The sequence below is a fragment of the Carya illinoinensis genome, chromosome 16 (genome assembly GCF_018687715.1).
Source record: "Carya illinoinensis cultivar Pawnee chromosome 16, C.illinoinensisPawnee_v1, whole genome shotgun sequence".
NCBI lineage: Eukaryota > Viridiplantae > Streptophyta > Magnoliopsida > Fagales > Juglandaceae > Carya > Carya illinoinensis.
Genome location: NC_056767.1, coordinates 12,816,818 through 12,833,811, shown reverse-complemented (window position 1 = coordinate 12,833,811; position 16,994 = coordinate 12,816,818). Strand labels below are relative to the sequence as shown.

Genomic DNA, 16,994 nt, shown 5'->3' with positions numbered 1-16,994 from the left:
ATCTTTTATCTTTTTATGCGCCATCTGCCACCATCGTTCATCTTGTTTGGGAAGTAAACCCTCTTCGTTAAGGTTCCTGCTCGGCATATAAATAGACATGCTTGACACTATCTCTGACTCTCTGACTACTTTCAGTACTACTCTCTGGCTATTATAATCTAAGAGAGTCCCCAACAAAAAATTTCATTGTAACCCCTCCGAATGGGTCGGTCACATTTCAACCTTAAAAATATTTTTTAAGACAAAATTAAAATTTTCATCCAAAAGACCTTTTGTGACTGTCTTTTAGGGACAAATTAGAAACAAGAGTTTCGTCTAAATTGTATATTTTGAGATAAAAATTTTTTGTATTGATAGAGTTTGTTGATTAGTTGGATGACACCTTGCGCGCGGAAGAATGTTGAAAATGAGAACGCAACAGTGGGCTTTCATTTAAAAGAATTGGCGGATAGCTCGCTCCGCTTTTGTGTCAATTGAGATTGAGTTTGTGCATTTTCTTTTGGAACAACTCCTTATGCTTTTTCATAGAACTTGTGGCACCTTTCCATGCATGCGGAAATAAAGAATTCTAAAATTAAAAATAACTACTTTTTCATATAAAATTTTAGAAAAGAGATATCTTCAATTTATAAAATCTTAAAAAAACCTAATTTTAATTTTATGTAAGAAATAACATTAATTTTAATTATATATATATATATATATTTTATTAAAAATAACTTAATATTTATCAATTTTTATGTCAAAAATGAATTTATTCTTTTCATTTTAAAATATAATTTCTTTAAATCCCATTTGAATGTATGATTTTTATTGTGTGGGGAGTGATTGAGCGAATTGGTCTTACGAGGTATTAATTTGGGTTTTTTTTTTTTTTGGGAAAAAAAGTAAAAAGAAAAAATGCGACCTTAGGTCTTCCACCGATGGATTTCTATTCCTTGGAAAGCCGAAATTAAAGGCGCGACGAAAGTAATTGAAGACTTCTGTAGTTAATCAAAGTCGCCGAATTACGTTCTAAAGTTCGTGCAAAAACAGTTTTCGTACGTGGAAAAATAGTTTTTCGTACAGTCACACGACTATTTATTGTGCTTTCTCTTTTCTTTTTTCTCTTTTTTTTTTTTAAATTTATTTATTTATTTTTAATTTTTTCCTAAGTACCATCTGCCACCATGGATTATATATCTTGTTTGGGAAGTAAACCCTCTTCATTAAGGTTCCTGCTCGGCATATAAATAGACATGCTAGCTTGACACTCTCTGACTCTCTGACTACTTTCAGTACTACTCTCTGGCTATTATAATCTAAGAGAGCGCTGGTGGTAATTGTGTCAAAACTGTGCGTGTCTTGGGAAGGAATGGAAATGAAGGCGAGAGAACACATAGAAGAGATACGTAGAAAAAAGTTTTCAATCGGAGGAGAACTGAACCCATTGACGGAGGATCTTCATCAGGCCGTCAAAAACCTGTCCGCTGAACTTTACGCCAAGGATGTCCACTTTCTCATGGAACTCATTCAGGTTCTAATTCACTACTCATTCTGATCTCTCATATGCATGCAGGTTTACTTTGTATGTGTGCTTGATCTTCGTACGTACGTACGTACGTGTATCGACTCTTGATGATGTATATGTTAGTACTTATATAATTGACTTAAAAGTCACCTTTGTTGACTTCGAATAAAAATGAGATTTTGAGACCATGTTTAAACGTTGAGTTAAGTTGAAATGGGTTAAGTTATTTATATTTCGTAGTGAGTTGAGATGATGGGGTGAGTTTTGTGGGGTCTATCTAAGATGAGTTTAGATATTAAGATAGTTTAATTAGATGTAGTTATGGAAAGTTAAAAAAGGTTATGGGTCCCACGTGTAAAGTGGTGTTGATTTAAAAAAATTTGTAAGTCCCACGTGTAAATATATTAAGCTTTGAGTTGAGTGATATTTATTAATTTGAGAGTTGTGTGCTTGGATATTAAACTCAAATTAAATTTAGACTAGTCCAAATTCCATTCAGGCATTGATATTTCATTTTGAGAGATTCAAATGTTATATAATTAACAGCTAGCACTTCAGTGTATTTCATCTTTTTTTTTTTGTTTTTTTACATACATTTTTTTTATATCTTTAAATATATTTTTCTTAAAACTTCACAACATCATTAAAAAAACACTTTATTAATCATTAAGTAAAACAAAATTGCATCAGGACACTACTGGGACCGCCTCACTTCGGTAGATTTAGCATTTCTATTTTTTAAAAGGTTGTCGTGTGATCATGAAAGGGATTAGCACACGATGTATGCATGAGCATTTTTTTAAAAGAAAAATTGTGTGTCAGAATGCGGAAGATAACGAATACATGGAGGGGGTGGATCCATCGCTTGAGTTCCTGATAACCTCGGAGGACATTACGGGCACGGGAGCTCCAGCAACATTGCTTATTTTCAACAACGAGAAAGGTTTTTCTTCTAAAAACATAGACTCCATTTGCAGTGTTGGTCGGTCCACCAAGAAAGGCAACCGGAAACGTGGTTATATTGGAGAGAAAGGTACGTGCGTACGTAGTATGTCTACTTTTTCACACTCCAATTAAAACTCAATTTATACGATCGATCGATCTTGCATGCATGCATATATGCAGTAATCTCACGTACAATTATTTATTGCTGAGGTTTTATTTTGTTTCTTTTATTTTAATAAATAAAAATATTATAGCTGACAAGCTGTTATCTTAATCTTGGCCTGCCTCTGACACTGGGTTATACAATAATTCATGCACTTGTTAGATTTATCGATATCTCTAGTCCTTTTGATGCACAAAAGCAACAACTTTTATGTATTGTTTTTTAACTGATCATAAATGCTTGCATGGAAGTTAATATGTTTGGGAAGTAAGTAGTACCATCTCCTTGAAAGCTGTCAAATGAAAGATGATTACAATAGTTGCTTGAAATTAGCAGCATATTCCTTAACAGCTCTCTCTCTCTCTCTCTCTCTCTCTCTCTCTCTCTCTCTCTCTCTCTCTCTCTCTCTCTCCATGCTCAAGAAATTACTTGATCTGTGCCATCATATATAAGATATAAACCTTGATTACTATGAATTAATTATGAGCTATATTCTTCATCTACTGTAATGCATCATGTATTTTCTTTTCTTTTCTTTTTTGGCCGATCTGTGAGAATGGGAAGGATATGTATTTTCTTTTATCTCTAATTAAATTACCATATGGTTAAAAATGCAGGAATTGGGTTCAAAAGTGTATTTCTCATTACTACTCAGCCCTACATATTCAGCAATGGGTATCAAATACGATTCAATGAAGAGCCTTGCCCACATTGCAACCTTGGGTACATAGTTCCAGAATGGGTGGAGGAGAACCCAAGACTTTCGGATATACAACAAATATATGGTTCCAAAAAATCTCTTCCTACAACAACAATTGTCTTACCTTTGAAGCCTGATAAGGTCAAACCTGTGAAGCAGCAGCTCTCAAGCGTTCATCCTGAAGTTCTTTTATTCCTAACAAAGTTGAAGCGGCTCTCAGTCAGGGAACATAATAAGAATCCTAAGCTCAATACCGTTAGTGCAATTGCTATTACAAGCGAGACTAACTTTGTGACGAGGAAGAACATTGATGCTGAGTCTTCCACACTCCATCTCTCTGCTGAGAGAAAGAATAATGGCTCTAATGCAGAATGTAGCTACTATATGTGGAAGCAAAAGTTCCCTGTAAGACATGAAAACAGAGTGGAAAGAAGAATGGACGTAGAAGAGTTAGTGATTATTTTGGCTTTTCCCTTTGGAGAGCGTCTCAACAGAGGGACTAGTTCACCTGGGATTTATGCATTTCTACCCACAGAGATGATTACCAACTTTCCCTTTATAATTCAGGCAGATTTTCTTCTTGCATCATCAAGGGAAACAATTCTCTTGGACAGTAAGTGGAACCAAGGGATTCTTGATTGTGTTTCCTCCGCTTTTATTGATGCTTTTATCTCCCTTGTTCGAACTTCTGATCAAAATGTTCCACCATCAAGTTTGGCTCCCATGTTCAGGTTCATTCCTGTCAACAACTCTTCTTATCAAGAGTTGAATGAAGTGAGGAATTCAATCAAGAAAATGCTTGATCAAGAAAATATTATCCCAAGTGAGTCGTACACAGAGCAAAAGTTCTTTCATAAACCATGCGAAGTTGGTAGGCTTATGCCTGATTTTTGGAACATTTTGGAAAAGGCAGAGAAGCAAGGGGTGAGCTTGCTTAATCTCTCATCCCATGGAAAATATATACTGACTTCTTCATTTGATAAAGGGGAGTATGATCACATATTGAGTTTCTTAGGAGTAGAACCAGTCAACAATGAATGGTACGCCAAGTGCATCCAGAGTTCTAACCTTGTTGCAGGAGTCGACAGGGACTTGTATTTGGATATTTTACTATTTGTTGCCGAGAATTGGAAATCAAAATTTGACAACACCGAGATGAAAATTATACCGCTCATAAAATATTTGGGTGTTGATGGGGGTGTATCTTTGTGCAGCATAAATGAATGCAGAAACTCTTATAAGGTGGTGTGCTCATCCAGGTATTCTCGTCATTCTTCATGGCTAATTAATTGGAACAAGGAATTCCATTGTGTTGCGAGTCGTTTTTTTATGCCACAAAGCACACAAGTAGCCATTCAATTCTTTCCTTATAAGATGACTTTACAACAATGGCTTCAAGAACATGTCAAGGTTGCTGCTTTGGATGTATATGACTATGCAGTTCATCTTAAGGACTGTATCAATAATGATGGGAAGCTCGCCATTGCCTTTGTTCACTTCTTATATCACTCTTTCTCAAAGGGTCATCTATCAAAAGCTCAAGTAGATCATTTATGTAGTATTATGCCCCTCGTCAATAACTATGGGAATCTAATCAGACAGAGGAAAGGGGTTCTGGTCCCTGCCAACCAAAGCAAATGGGCGGGATTGATTGGTTCAAATCCATGGAGAGGTGAAAGCTATGTTGAGTTGGGAGAAGAATACTTGCGCCCGCGTTCTTTTGCAGGTGAATCTTGTTCTAGAGAAAAACTCTTGGAGTTCCTTAAAACTCACGTTGCTGCTTCTGATATCCCTGATATATCTCCTCCCAATGTCGCAATTCCTGCTGTTTCTGCACCTCTCACCAAACAAAATGCGTTCTTGCTTCTGGATTGGATTCAAAACCTAAAATGTAGGAGAACTCAAATTCCAGATAAATTCTTGGTGAGCATAAAGGAAGGTAGCTGGCTGAGGATTACTACCAATGGCTGCTCGGGTTGCAGGCCACCATTTCAGTCATTCATGATTACTTCTTCACTAGGAAACATTTTGCAGAATCGATCAATGCTTGATGATATTCCATTGATTGATCAAAGTTTCTATGGTGATCAAATAAATAAATATAAGGAGGAGCTAAAGACAATAGGCGTGATGCAGTTTGGGTATGGAGAAGCATGTGAATTTATTGGGAAGCATCTCATGTCTCTTGCTGATTCCTCCACTTTAACTAGAGACCAGGTGCTCTCTGTTTTGAATTTCATCAGGATTTTAACGGCCACGTATCTTGCACCGGGAAAATTCATCAATACTATCAAAGAAAGAAGATGGTTGAGGACATCCAGAGGTGACATGTCTCCAGTTGGATCTGTTTTGTTTAATAATGAATGGAAGGTTGCATCTCAAATCAGTAACCTCCCCTTCATCGATACAGGTTACTTTGGGGATGAAATCCTTTCTTTTAAAGAGGAGCTCAGGTCCCTTGGTGTGTTAATTGGCTTCAGTGGAAGTTACAAGCTTGTTGTAGACAACTTAAAATCACCTTCATCCTTGTCTTCTCTAACAGCAGAGGCTGTTATATTCATACTGGAATGTATGCGTCGTTCAGGACAATCCAACAAACTCATTAAGACATTGAGTGGTGTGAAATGCTTTAAGACAAATATTGGTTACAGGTCTCCAAGAGAATGTTTCATGTTTGACTCTCAGTGGGCTTGCATTCTACACGTTTTTAATGATGTTCCACTCATTGATCGTGATTTCTATGGAGGCAGCATCTTCTTATACATAAATGAGTTGCAGCAATTAGGAGTAAAGGTGGGTTTTGAGGAGGCAGCCAAAGTATTTGCCCAGAGTCTCAAGCAGCAAGCGGCTTCCATGACGAAAGAAAAGGTTTTGTCCTTTTTGTCATGTTACACACTACTAAAGGATACTCCACATAAGTTTCCTCCAAAACTTAGGAAATATGTCTGTGAAGTGAAGTGGCTGCGAACTAGGCTTGGTGATCTCAGATCTCCAAGCAATTGCATTCTGTATGGTCCAGATTGGCAATCAATTGCCCCAATTACTCTGCTCCCTTTCATAGACGATAGTGACAATTATTATGGCAAGGACATTCACAAATACAAGAAAGAGCTTAAAAGTATAGGGGTTGTCACTGAATTCAAAGATGGTGTAAAGTTTATTGTTGATGGTCTTTTTTTCCCCCAAGACCCTTCCATCATAACTCCTGCAAATGTGGTTGCCTTGCTAGAATTCATCCGCATTTTATTGCATGATCATGCAGGGAGATACAAATTTCCAGAAACTTTCTGTGAAAGAATCTCTCAAAAATGGTTGAAGACAAATGATGGTTATAGGCCTCCAGATCAGTGCTTGTTGTTCGATTCTACATGGGGCTCTCATTTGAAGCATACGGATGGACCTTTTCTTGATGAAGGTTTTTATGGTTCTAACATTAGATCATACAAAAAAGAGCTTAATGCTATTGATGTTACCGTTGACGTAAAGAAAGGATGCCCCTTGATTGCCAGGCACCTTGATTGCCATCATGAAATTTTAACTATAATTCGGATTTATAACTACTTGAGTAAATTTGGTTGGGAGCCAGATACTGATGTAGCCAATAGGATTTGGATCCCAAATGGAACTGAGAATGGAAAGTGGGTCAGCCCCGAAGAGTGTGTTTTGCGTGACACGGATGAACTCTTTAGTTTTCGGCTGCAAGTTTTGGAAAAATACTATGATGATCAAAGGCTACTATTTTTTTTCTCAAGTGCTTTCAATGTTAAAAGCAATCCCTCTGTTGATGATTACTGCCAGCTTTGGAAGGTTTGGGAAACTTCAAGACCCCAACTGTCACATGAAGACTGTTTCAAGTTCTGGGTCTATGTTTCTAAGCACTGGAGTGGAAAGACTGAGAAAACTCTCACTGATAGGTTGGAGAAATTACCGGTTGCTTCAGATTCAAATGGAATTTTGCTATCCAACAAGCATGATGTTTTCATTGCCGATGATCTTCAGTTGAAGGATCTTTTTGAACAAGTTTCTCCCCGACCCATATTTGTCTGGTACCCTAAGCGAAGCTCGCCTTCATTACCTCGAACAAAGTTGCTTGAAATGTATAGGAAAATCGGGGTTCGGACTATATCTGAATCGATAAAGAAGGAAGAAGCATCAATGGTGGATGTTGCTCAACTCAATCAGGTGAATCCAAAGGATATTTTGATTAAGAAAGGGTTGGTTAGGCTCATCCTTGGTTTTCTAGCAGATCCTGTGTTGAAGATTGAAGTAGAGAGGCGACATGAAGCTGTCAAAGGGCTTCTGAATATGACTTTCCTGGAGATAGTTGAACCCATCACTGTAAACTATACTTTATCACTTTCTTCGGGGGAAAACATGGAATTGAAAGCTAGTCGGATGATTCGTTGGGACAGAGAGGCCTCAAAGTTTTTTGCACAAAAGTTGGACAAATCCAGTGGATATAAGAATATGATTGAGTATGCTACATATTTCTCTAAAGCAATATCCGAGGGTTTGTTATGGGAAAACAGTGATCATATTGGTGCACTCTTTGAGCTAATAAAGTTGTGTTTCGTTCTTGAATATAATGAGGAAGCAATAGGGTTTCTAATGAAGACCAAGAACATGCAGATTTTCATGGAGGACGAGGAGTTCCTTGTGTCTATCTTCCCTTGATTTAGGTTTGTATTTGAACTAGCTAGATGCGTTTGTGAGTGTATGTTTGGCATAAATATCAAGCATGAATCAGTTGCTACACCGCTGATTCTAATGCTCTTTCCATATAAAATATGTGTAAACCGGCTTGTTTTGTTTTGTTTTTAATTTTTATGTTGGGAGTGCTTTTGCTTGTAATTTTGAATCGATTGATATTGTGCGGTATTTTTACTATTTTGGTTTGTTTGCATTTTTTAATGGATAGATTCTCCAAATGTTGTTGATTATATATATATATATATATATTGAAGCTTTATGGGAGGTTTTGGTTGGCTTTTATTGATAAAATATTTCTATATTATTAATTTTTTTTTGGGTTTAAATTAGATTTCCCAAGCTTAGACTTTAATAGAACGTGCTTTTTTTTTTTTTTTTTTTGAAAAGATAGGTTACTTTCATTACTTTAAACGAAACCTTACAACATATCCGAGCTTACAACTTGTTGAATACAAGAAGGAACCTCTTCAAAAACAAATACATCCGTACTAAGAGATAATGCATTCTGTGCTAACCCATGGGCTGCTTTGTTGCCTCCCCTTGTGTGAGCAGCCCGCCACTTTGCAAAGTTGTTCAACAGCACCTTTGCTTCCCCTATTATAAGTCCTCCACAGCTCCAATCTTTCTGTGGTTCATTTAGTAACTTCACTACCCTCAAGGCATCACCCTCAAGTATAAACTGGTTCATCCCAATATCCCTGCAGAAGCTTACACACATCAACATTGCAAATGCTTCACCACTGAAAGCCTCCAGCTTCAATTGTCTTTGAGCTTGAATGGTAGCCATCACCTGACCATCACTGTTTCTGATTATGCCCCCTATGCCAATCTGACCCTTTGCCTCACTTATAGCTACATCCCAGTTCAATTTATACCAGCCTATTGGGGGTCTAATCCACCTAGCACTGATCTGGTCCTTGGTTCTCTGCAGACCATCTTCCTGCTGTTTCTGAACACTCTGGAATAGCTCAAACTCTTTCCTAGCTTTATTGAGTATTTGATTCGAGTCCATGAAACCTTTGCCAAAAATGAAGTCGTTTCTTCTGGCCCATATTAACCTTGCAATCACTGCCACTTCCCCGAGGCTGCTCTCCTGCAAATACTTACTCAAGTGATCCCAAACCTCTTTGAAAGATGAGCAAAGGATACTCATTTTTTGGATTTGCCTACTGCCTTGGCTCCATATGTCTTTGGCGGCCCCACAGCTCCACAGAGCATGTTCTGAAGACTCAGGTTCCATTAGACAGATAGGACACCTGCCATCATCTACTATCTTTCTCCTCATCAGGTTAACCATTGTTGGCAAAGCTTCATTGCAAGCTCTCCACATGAAGCTTCTAACTGCACTAGGAACTGGAAGTTTCCAAATTCCTTTCCAAAAATCATCTTCCATCTTATCATTGGACGTTTCTCCTGTGATTCTTGTTTGCATAGTCCTGTGCAGGAAATATGCACTTCTAACAGAGAAGAGGCTGTTTTTGGTGTAGTGCCAGACCAGTTGATCTTCTCTATCCCCCAAGCTAATTGGAATCGATCTGATTATGTCAACTTCTTGAGCTGAGAAGAGCCTGGCCAGAAGTGATACATTCCAACTTCTCGAGTCTTCATCAATTAATTCTAACACCATTACCTGAGTTGCATGTTCCCCTCTGGTGGATTGAATTCTGAGTGTGTGGGCCTTAGGGATCCACTTGTCCTCCCAGATTCTAACCTTCCTACCATTTCCAATTCTCCAAATTAGCCCTTCTTTCAGAACCTCAATCCCACTCAAGATACTTCTCCACACATAGGATGGCCTATAACCCAATTTAGCATCTAAGAGCTCCTCATTAGGGAAGTACTTCTGTTTTAGGATTTGAGCAGGCAGGGAGTGGGGTGACTGAAGTATCCTCCACCCTTGTTTGGCCAACATGGCTGCATTAAAGCTTTTGAAATCTCTGAAACCCAAGCCCCCTTTGTTTTTACCTTGGCTTAGCTTGTCCCATTTTATCCATTGCATTTTGGTGTGATCCTCATTAAAGCCCCACCAGAATTTCTTCATAAGCTTGTTGATTCTGTTTGAAATGGACATAGGAAGGAGGAATATGCCCATAGTATAGGTTGGAATAGCTTGGAGCACAACCTTGAGGAGGACTTCTTTTCCTACAGCCGAGAGCCACTTGGTCTTCCAATTTGAGATCCTGGACCAAATTCTGTCTAGTAAAGAGTGGAAAACAGCAACTTTTGATCTACCAAGTAGGGTTGGTAGACCTAAGTACTTTTCAAAGGAGCCCGAGGACTTGATCCCAGAAATCTGTAGGATGTTTCTTTGGATGTCCTTGGGTGTGTTCCCACTGAAGAAGATGGAAGTTTTCTCTTTGTTAAGCATCTGTCCTGAGGCCATTTCGTATATTTTCAGAATGTGAAGCACTCTACACCATTCTAGTGAGTTTGCCTTTCAGAAGAGGAGACTATCATCTGCAAAGAACAGATAATTCACCCGGATATGACCAACTCCAATAGGGATGCTAGTTAGGCTCCCCTTCACTTCAGCTTGATTCAGCAGGTTAGATAGAGCCTCCGCACAAAGGATGAATAGATAAGGGGATAGGGGGTCCCCTTGTCTGATTCCTCTTGTTGGAGTGAAAAAGGATCCTGCCTCTCTATTAACTAAGATGGAATAGGTGACTGAAGAGACACAGTTCATGACAAGAGAGGTCCATTGAGGTGCAAAACCCAGCCTTTCCATCACAGCCTCTAGGAAACTCCATTCCACTCTATCATAGGCCTTACTCATGTCAAGCTTTAGGGCCATGAAACCTACTTTGCCTTTGATTTTGGAGCTCATTGTATGGAGGGTCTCGTAGGCTGCAATTACATTATTTGTTATGAGTCTTCCTGGAACAAAAGCACTTTGGTTCATGGAGATGATGTCAGGCAAAACAAGCTTCAACCTATTTGCTAGAACCTTAGCTACAATCTTATAGCTAACATTACACAAACTGATTGGTCGAAAGTCAGAAACTGTTTTGGGATCCTTAACCTTAGGAATCAGTGTAATAAAGGTATCATTAACCCCTTTTAGGGAGCCTCCTTGATTTAAGATATTAAGGATAAAGTTACTCATCTCCTTTCCAATGTTGTCCCAATGGTTTTGATAGAAATGGGCTGGGAAACCATCAGGTCCTGGAGATCCAAGGGGGTTCATATGTGAGACAGCATCATAGACCTCCTTCTCAGTGAATTTGAGTAAGAGTTTATCGTTCATTGTATTAGTAACTCTTTTGTCCATGCCTTGGAGGCATACATTAAGGCCAGAAGGATAGGAGGTAGAAAAAAGCTGTGTATAGAAATCAGAGAAAATACCAGCTATTTGGTCTGGTTTGTTGTGGATTTCTCCCTGCTGGTCCATGATCTGCCTGATTTCATTAGTTTTTCTTCTCTGGTTGGCATGCATATGATAAAATCGAGTATTCCTGTCCCCATCCTTCAACCAATGTTGTTTTGCCCGCTGCCTCCACCTTAGCTCTTCTTCTTCCAGGTGCTGTTCCACTTCCTTTTGTAGTGCTTTGATTACATGGACCTGGTCACCAGTTTCCTCTTCTTGAAAGGCTGCAATTCTGTTCATTTTCAGCTTGATGGTGGAATTTGCTTCTCTCTTTCTACATGAATTCCACTGTTTTAGAGCCTGTGCACAATAGGTCAGCTTGGATCTCAACATGGAGCTTGCATGTTCCCCCACCATTCCCCTAGACCAAGCCTTTTTAATAACCTCATGGCACTCTTTTGAGAGGGTCTAGGCTACTTCATAACGAAAAATGACCTGTCTGTACCTCCTTACTGATAGAGGTCCTTCCCATTGGAGATTAAGTGGAGCATGGTCAGACTTCATTGCTGTTAAAACCTGGCATATGGCATTTGGGAACCTTGTCTTCCACTCAACATTTGCAAGTGCTCTGTCTAGCTTTTCCTTGATGAAACCTCTTCCACTCCTATTATTGGACCATGTGAATCTGTTTCCTTTGGTGGGGATTGAATCCAGTAAACAGAACTCAATGGCTTCACGAAAATCTTCCATTTGTTTATAGGGTCTAGGTACTGCCCCTACTTTCTCTTTTTGACATAAAATTTCATTAAAGTCACCTATGCACAGCCATGGAGTTCCACAAGAAGGCTTTAGGGCCCCAAGTAAATTCCAACTAATTTTCCTTTGGGATGTAACAGGATGGCCATAAAAGCCCGTGAGCATCCAAGGAGCATTGTGCCTTTTATCAGTTACCATCACACTGATATGCCATCTAGTAAAGTTTATCAATTGGACTTCAAGGCTGTTTTTCCACATCATAGCTAACCCCCCACTACTTCCCACGCTGTCAACTACTAGGCAGTTATCAAACTTAATCAGCTGTTTAACAGCTTCAACTTTGGACTTTGAGCACTTGGTTTCTAGTAAGAAAACCAAACTTGGGAGCTTAGCCTTAATCAACATATTAAGGATTCTAACTGCCCGAGGGTTCCCAAGCCCTCGGCAGTTCCAGCTTAAAAGGTTCATGGGAATGGGCAGGGCTGAACATCAGCCTCTGCCATATCAATGGAAGTTTCATCTTCTAATGCTAGTGAGAGTTTACCTCTTTTCCTCGTCGATGGTTTGTTCACTGCCTTCCTTTTCCCCTTCCTTCCAGCTCTTTGGTCCGTTCCTCCATTGTTATTTCCTGCTTCATTTTCCTGATTTAGCTGGTTGGGTACTGTAGTTGAGAAGGGTTGTTGTGCTCTTCTCTTCCAGGTTCTACTTTGGCTAGCCAAGGGTATGTTCACATCCACTTCCTTCAGCACGTGTATGTTCTCACCAGCCTCCTTTGTTGACTTCCTTACTCCATCCTTAAATGTCCCTACATCAGGAGTAGGGGTCCAGTTTTCCTTTTGTGTTGCAACTGTACTTGACAACCCTCTTTTCTATGTTGGTCTTGTATAGTTGCACGAGCCTTTTAGATTAGCTTCTTCTGTCTTGTCCTTGGCTAGTGCCTCAGAGTAGGTCATGGCCAACCCTGCTTGAGTACCTATGCATCCCTCCTCACCCCGAGTAGGTAACCTATCAAGCTGAAGGCCCTGGGAGTCCACCACCACGTCAGGGGTGGTTGAAACCTGCTCAGCCTGTTCCCACTGTCTTGCCACATCATCATCGTCTTGTGGTTTGAAGAGTGTGTCTGCTGGTGTGTTGGCTTGCCCTTGCTGTTCTTCCATTCCTTTGCTGGATCCCTCTGGAAAGAGGCACGTAGCCAAGCACCATACTGGACTCTAGTATTTCCATGAATGGACCTATTCACAGCAGGCTCCTTGCATCCAGTTGAACCATGCTTTATAACACCACAGTTAAAACAGAAAGAGGGGAGACGTTCATACTGGAACGAGATCCATACTTGCTTTCCATTTATAGAACACAACACCCCCCTCATAATGGGTTGGGTGATATTAATAGAGATCCTTACTCGAAGGTAGGGTCCCCATCCAAGACCTTCCTCGTCCACATCCACCTCTAGCACATCCCCCACTTTGGAGCCAATCTGTTGAGCAAAATCTCTAGTCATCCCTCCCAAGGGGAGGTTATGCATTTGTACCCACATAACTTCCTTCTCAAAGTGCATTCCTTTCGTTGTTATCAAACCTTCATACTCCTTGATACATACTAAGCTACGGTCAAAAGTCCAGGGTCTTCCCTTCTTAACCCTTTCCAAGTCTTGAACCTCATGAAATTCAAACAGGAACATGTTATCTCCCATAACTCTGAAATGTACCTCCCCTTTTGGCCTCCATAATTTCAGCATGGTTGTTTTGAAAGCATCTTGATTTACCAGTTTATCCACAACTAGTAGCCCCATTAAGCACCTCCTTCCCCTCAGGGATGCCACACCGTCCATGCTGAGTTCCACTTGAACCTCCTGCTGTTCAGCTTCCGTCAGCTTGAGTTTGTGCCATTGTTCAAGGATGGCTTCCGTCATCTCTCCCTTCTGCTCAACCTTCCACCTCCTCTGTACCACTTTTTCCTTACAGACAACCTTGCCTAAAGCAAGACAGCACCTTCTCAGCGAGAGCTAGAAGGACCTCCAATAGAACGTGCTAGACCATGTGCATCTTCATAAAATTAGACACCATCAATACTCAATGCCTTTTTATAGCTCACGATGTAGACCTTAAATTTTGCCATGGAGATAGGAAAATCGTATGCAAAAAACCTTTCTAATTCTTTTGTATAAATTGGAAAAACCTAATTATAATTACAGAGGTGAAGGTATGGATACCATTAATTTGAAGGAACAACATATAATATTGGTAATCCCTTGACTTGGATTTTGATCCCTTCAAAAATCCAAATCATTTGCTTTCTGAAATTGCCTCTAATGCAAAGATTGTGAAAAAACTAAAACTTAAAGCTGAATTTGAAAGCCATCCCCCTCATTTCAAAACCCAAGGGGGAGATAGAGGAAGAGAGGTATATTCTAAATGAAGGGAGAGAAAAAAGCTGAGGAATTTATCTAAATTGATTTTGGAATTAATAGGTGAAATTTCCAACGTACCCCTAAAAAACTACTAAATTGTCTACCAATTTCTTTAAACAAATAGGTTAGATCTCAACTATCAAGATAATGAAACGAATCAAATACTTTAAAATAAATAATCAAACTTGCAAGACACAACGATTGGTTACGAAGGGAAACCCTTTAAAGAACTCTTTAAAGGTAAAATCCTATGGGGCAACCAAACCCAGGAAAGTCAATCTTATTATTTGAAGAACAATTACAAGTAATTTTCAATTACAAAACTTTTACAATTTGACTCTCTTACTTGCCTAGACAAACGACCTGTTTGTCTTCTACCGCAGTAGCAGCCAGAACCTCTGGCAATGTTCAAATGTTGACTTCCCTTCTAGAACTCTAGAAGCTGAAATCCAATCGATGTTCCTTTACGCTCAACACACGATCACACTCAAGAAGAGATGAAAAATCCCATGAAAATTCTCAAGTGAATTTTCTCTCACAAATGCTCAGAATCTCCTCTCTTGAAATCGTGGCTCAAAAACATTAAAGAGATACAAAATCGAATCCCTTTAAATATTAGATCTGGAAAGAGTCATAGTTGAAATAGAATTCTACTAACAGGTAGAGACGGTCGCGAGAATGTTTCCTGACGGGTTGCTGACATTTCGCGATAACTCTTCATTGTAGTTTCTTATCTGTGTGCAGCTTCGGGTCTTGATAATTTCAGACTCTTATGAATTCGAAATACATGTAACTGACTTATCTAAACAACCTTATAAATATCTAGATAAAGTCAATGTTGTTGAAGATAAAGTCATCTCTTATTTTACATTCGTCCAAATTTTAACAAATAATGATAAGATAAATCTTATCATTTCGTCATCTAATTCTCGCCAATTTCTGCCTTTACAATCTCCCCCTTTGGCGAAATGTTGACGAAGACATCTTGATAAATGTAAATTCCCTGTTGTACATTTAAAACAACAGACCACAAAGAGAACAAAGTTCTCAAAAGTTTGTGTTTCAATAAACTGACTTGGAGATTAAAAAACAAACAATCCAGATTCAAGTACAATTTCAGTGATCCAAACAAAACATAATCAACACATTAGTCTTTCAACCTAATTAACCCAAAACATAAGAACATATTAACTTGTATCTAAATTAAGGAAAGACAAAAAAAAAACATAACAGGATTATCAGTTGTGCTCTCCCGCTCTGCTGCTACTCCCCTCAAGTGTTTCTCCCCCTCATTCATCTTCAATCAGCCAAGGGAGTCTAAGAGTCATCATCAGAATCAGCTACATTTGCCATCACATCCTGAACGTCCAAGGAGAGTTGGACCAACCGATCATTCACCTGTACACAATCAGAACGTACAGCAGCAATTTGTTGTTCAATCTTGGACTGACTGTCCTCCCATTTTGCAGCAACAAGATCAAGTTTTTGAGACAAGACAGACAGTTGCTCCAGCACTTGAGATATAGGGACAGATGGCTCAGTGGGTGAGGAGGCTGACTCATTTGTTGGAGGTCGCTTCTTAGTGAGGACAGCCTCAGACTTAACCACTGTTAAAGCAGAAATAGACCCAGGCATTTTCATGGTAGGTTCATTTGCTCGAAGAGGTACTTTGGCTTTCATAGCCAACTTGGTAATTAAGCTACCAAAGGGGAGATTTTGCTCTTTTTCAACATGAGATCAATGGATAATATCAATTATATGTCTAGGAAGATCAATGGAGACTCCAGTGGCCAATGCATACATAAAATAGGCTCTCTCAAGTATAATCTTAGTATGGCGACTAATGGGCCAGAGGTTGGTGAGCACGATTTTGGCCAAAAGTTGAAATTGAGGAAGCATATGATTAAGGGGTAGACGATGAGTCTTGGCTGTCCATTTAGGGCCATCGGGACCAACAAAGAGGTTGCCCATGGCAATCTTCATTGGGGGCCCCATGCCCTTATATGGGTATAAAGGATTGACCACCTCAGGGAGTTCAAATAACTCTCTTAAAATAGCAGGGGAAACATCAATTTGAGTTCCCTGAACAGTAGAGGTGATATTGTGCTCATCCAAATTAAAGTGGGCAATGTTAGAATAGAACTCACGGACCACTTCAACACAAGGAGTGGGAGATCCATGGGTAAGATTCTCCCAGCCCCTTTCAGTAAAGATTTGTTGGATGAGTTGGAATTCATCCGAAGGGAAATCATTAATGCTTACCTCCCGCTCTCCCAATACTAGCCTTTTAGAAAAAGTAGAGCGATAGGCTGTCTCGGCTTCAATAGAAATGAAGTGATCAGTGGTGACTCATGTCGATGTAGGTACGGGTGGAAGGGATTGAGTAGAAGGCTCGCCTGACTTCCCGAGGTCGACCACGGGATCTTCTTCACTTGACAAAGTGGAGCTCTTACATGGTACTGGAGATGAAACCTTTCGGCGCTTGGGCCATTC

General features: G+C 39.5%; 2 protein-coding genes across 2 annotated transcripts; one reads left to right on the top strand and one right to left on the bottom strand.

The window, feature by feature from the left end:
• The first annotated feature begins 1,268 nt into the window (after positions 1-1,268).
• Positions 1,269-8,262, top strand: LOC122299675. The gene is made up of 3 exons (XM_043110078.1): positions 1,269-1,516; positions 2,333-2,543; positions 3,236-8,262. Exons 1-3 carry the CDS (start codon positions 1,355-1,357, stop codon positions 7,990-7,992), a joined length of 5,130 nt encoding a protein of 1,709 aa, XP_042966012.1. The 5' UTR covers positions 1,269-1,354; the 3' UTR covers positions 7,993-8,262.
• A 3,541-nt stretch (positions 8,263-11,803) lies between these two features.
• LOC122298825 lies at positions 11,804-12,559 on the bottom strand. Its single transcript, XM_043108676.1, has one exon. It carries the CDS (start codon positions 12,557-12,559, stop codon positions 11,804-11,806), a length of 756 nt encoding a protein of 251 aa, XP_042964610.1.
• Between the last annotated feature and the right edge of the window lie 4,435 nt (positions 12,560-16,994).

Coding starts and splice junctions, on each gene's coding strand:
- LOC122299675 (XM_043110078.1), top strand. CDS start 1,355: ATGGAAATGAAGGCGAGAGAACACATAGAAGAGATACGTAGAAAAAAG. Junction 1,517..2,332: donor TTCTCATGGAACTCATTCAG/GTTCTAATTCAC, acceptor ATTGTGTGTCAG/AATGCGGAAGATAACGAATA. Junction 2,544..3,235: donor TGGTTATATTGGAGAGAAAG/GTACGTGCGTAC, acceptor TTAAAAATGCAG/GAATTGGGTTCAAAAGTGTA.
- LOC122298825 (XM_043108676.1), bottom strand. CDS start 12,559: ATGAACCTTTTAAGCTGGAACTGCCGAGGGCTTGGGAACCCTCGGGCA.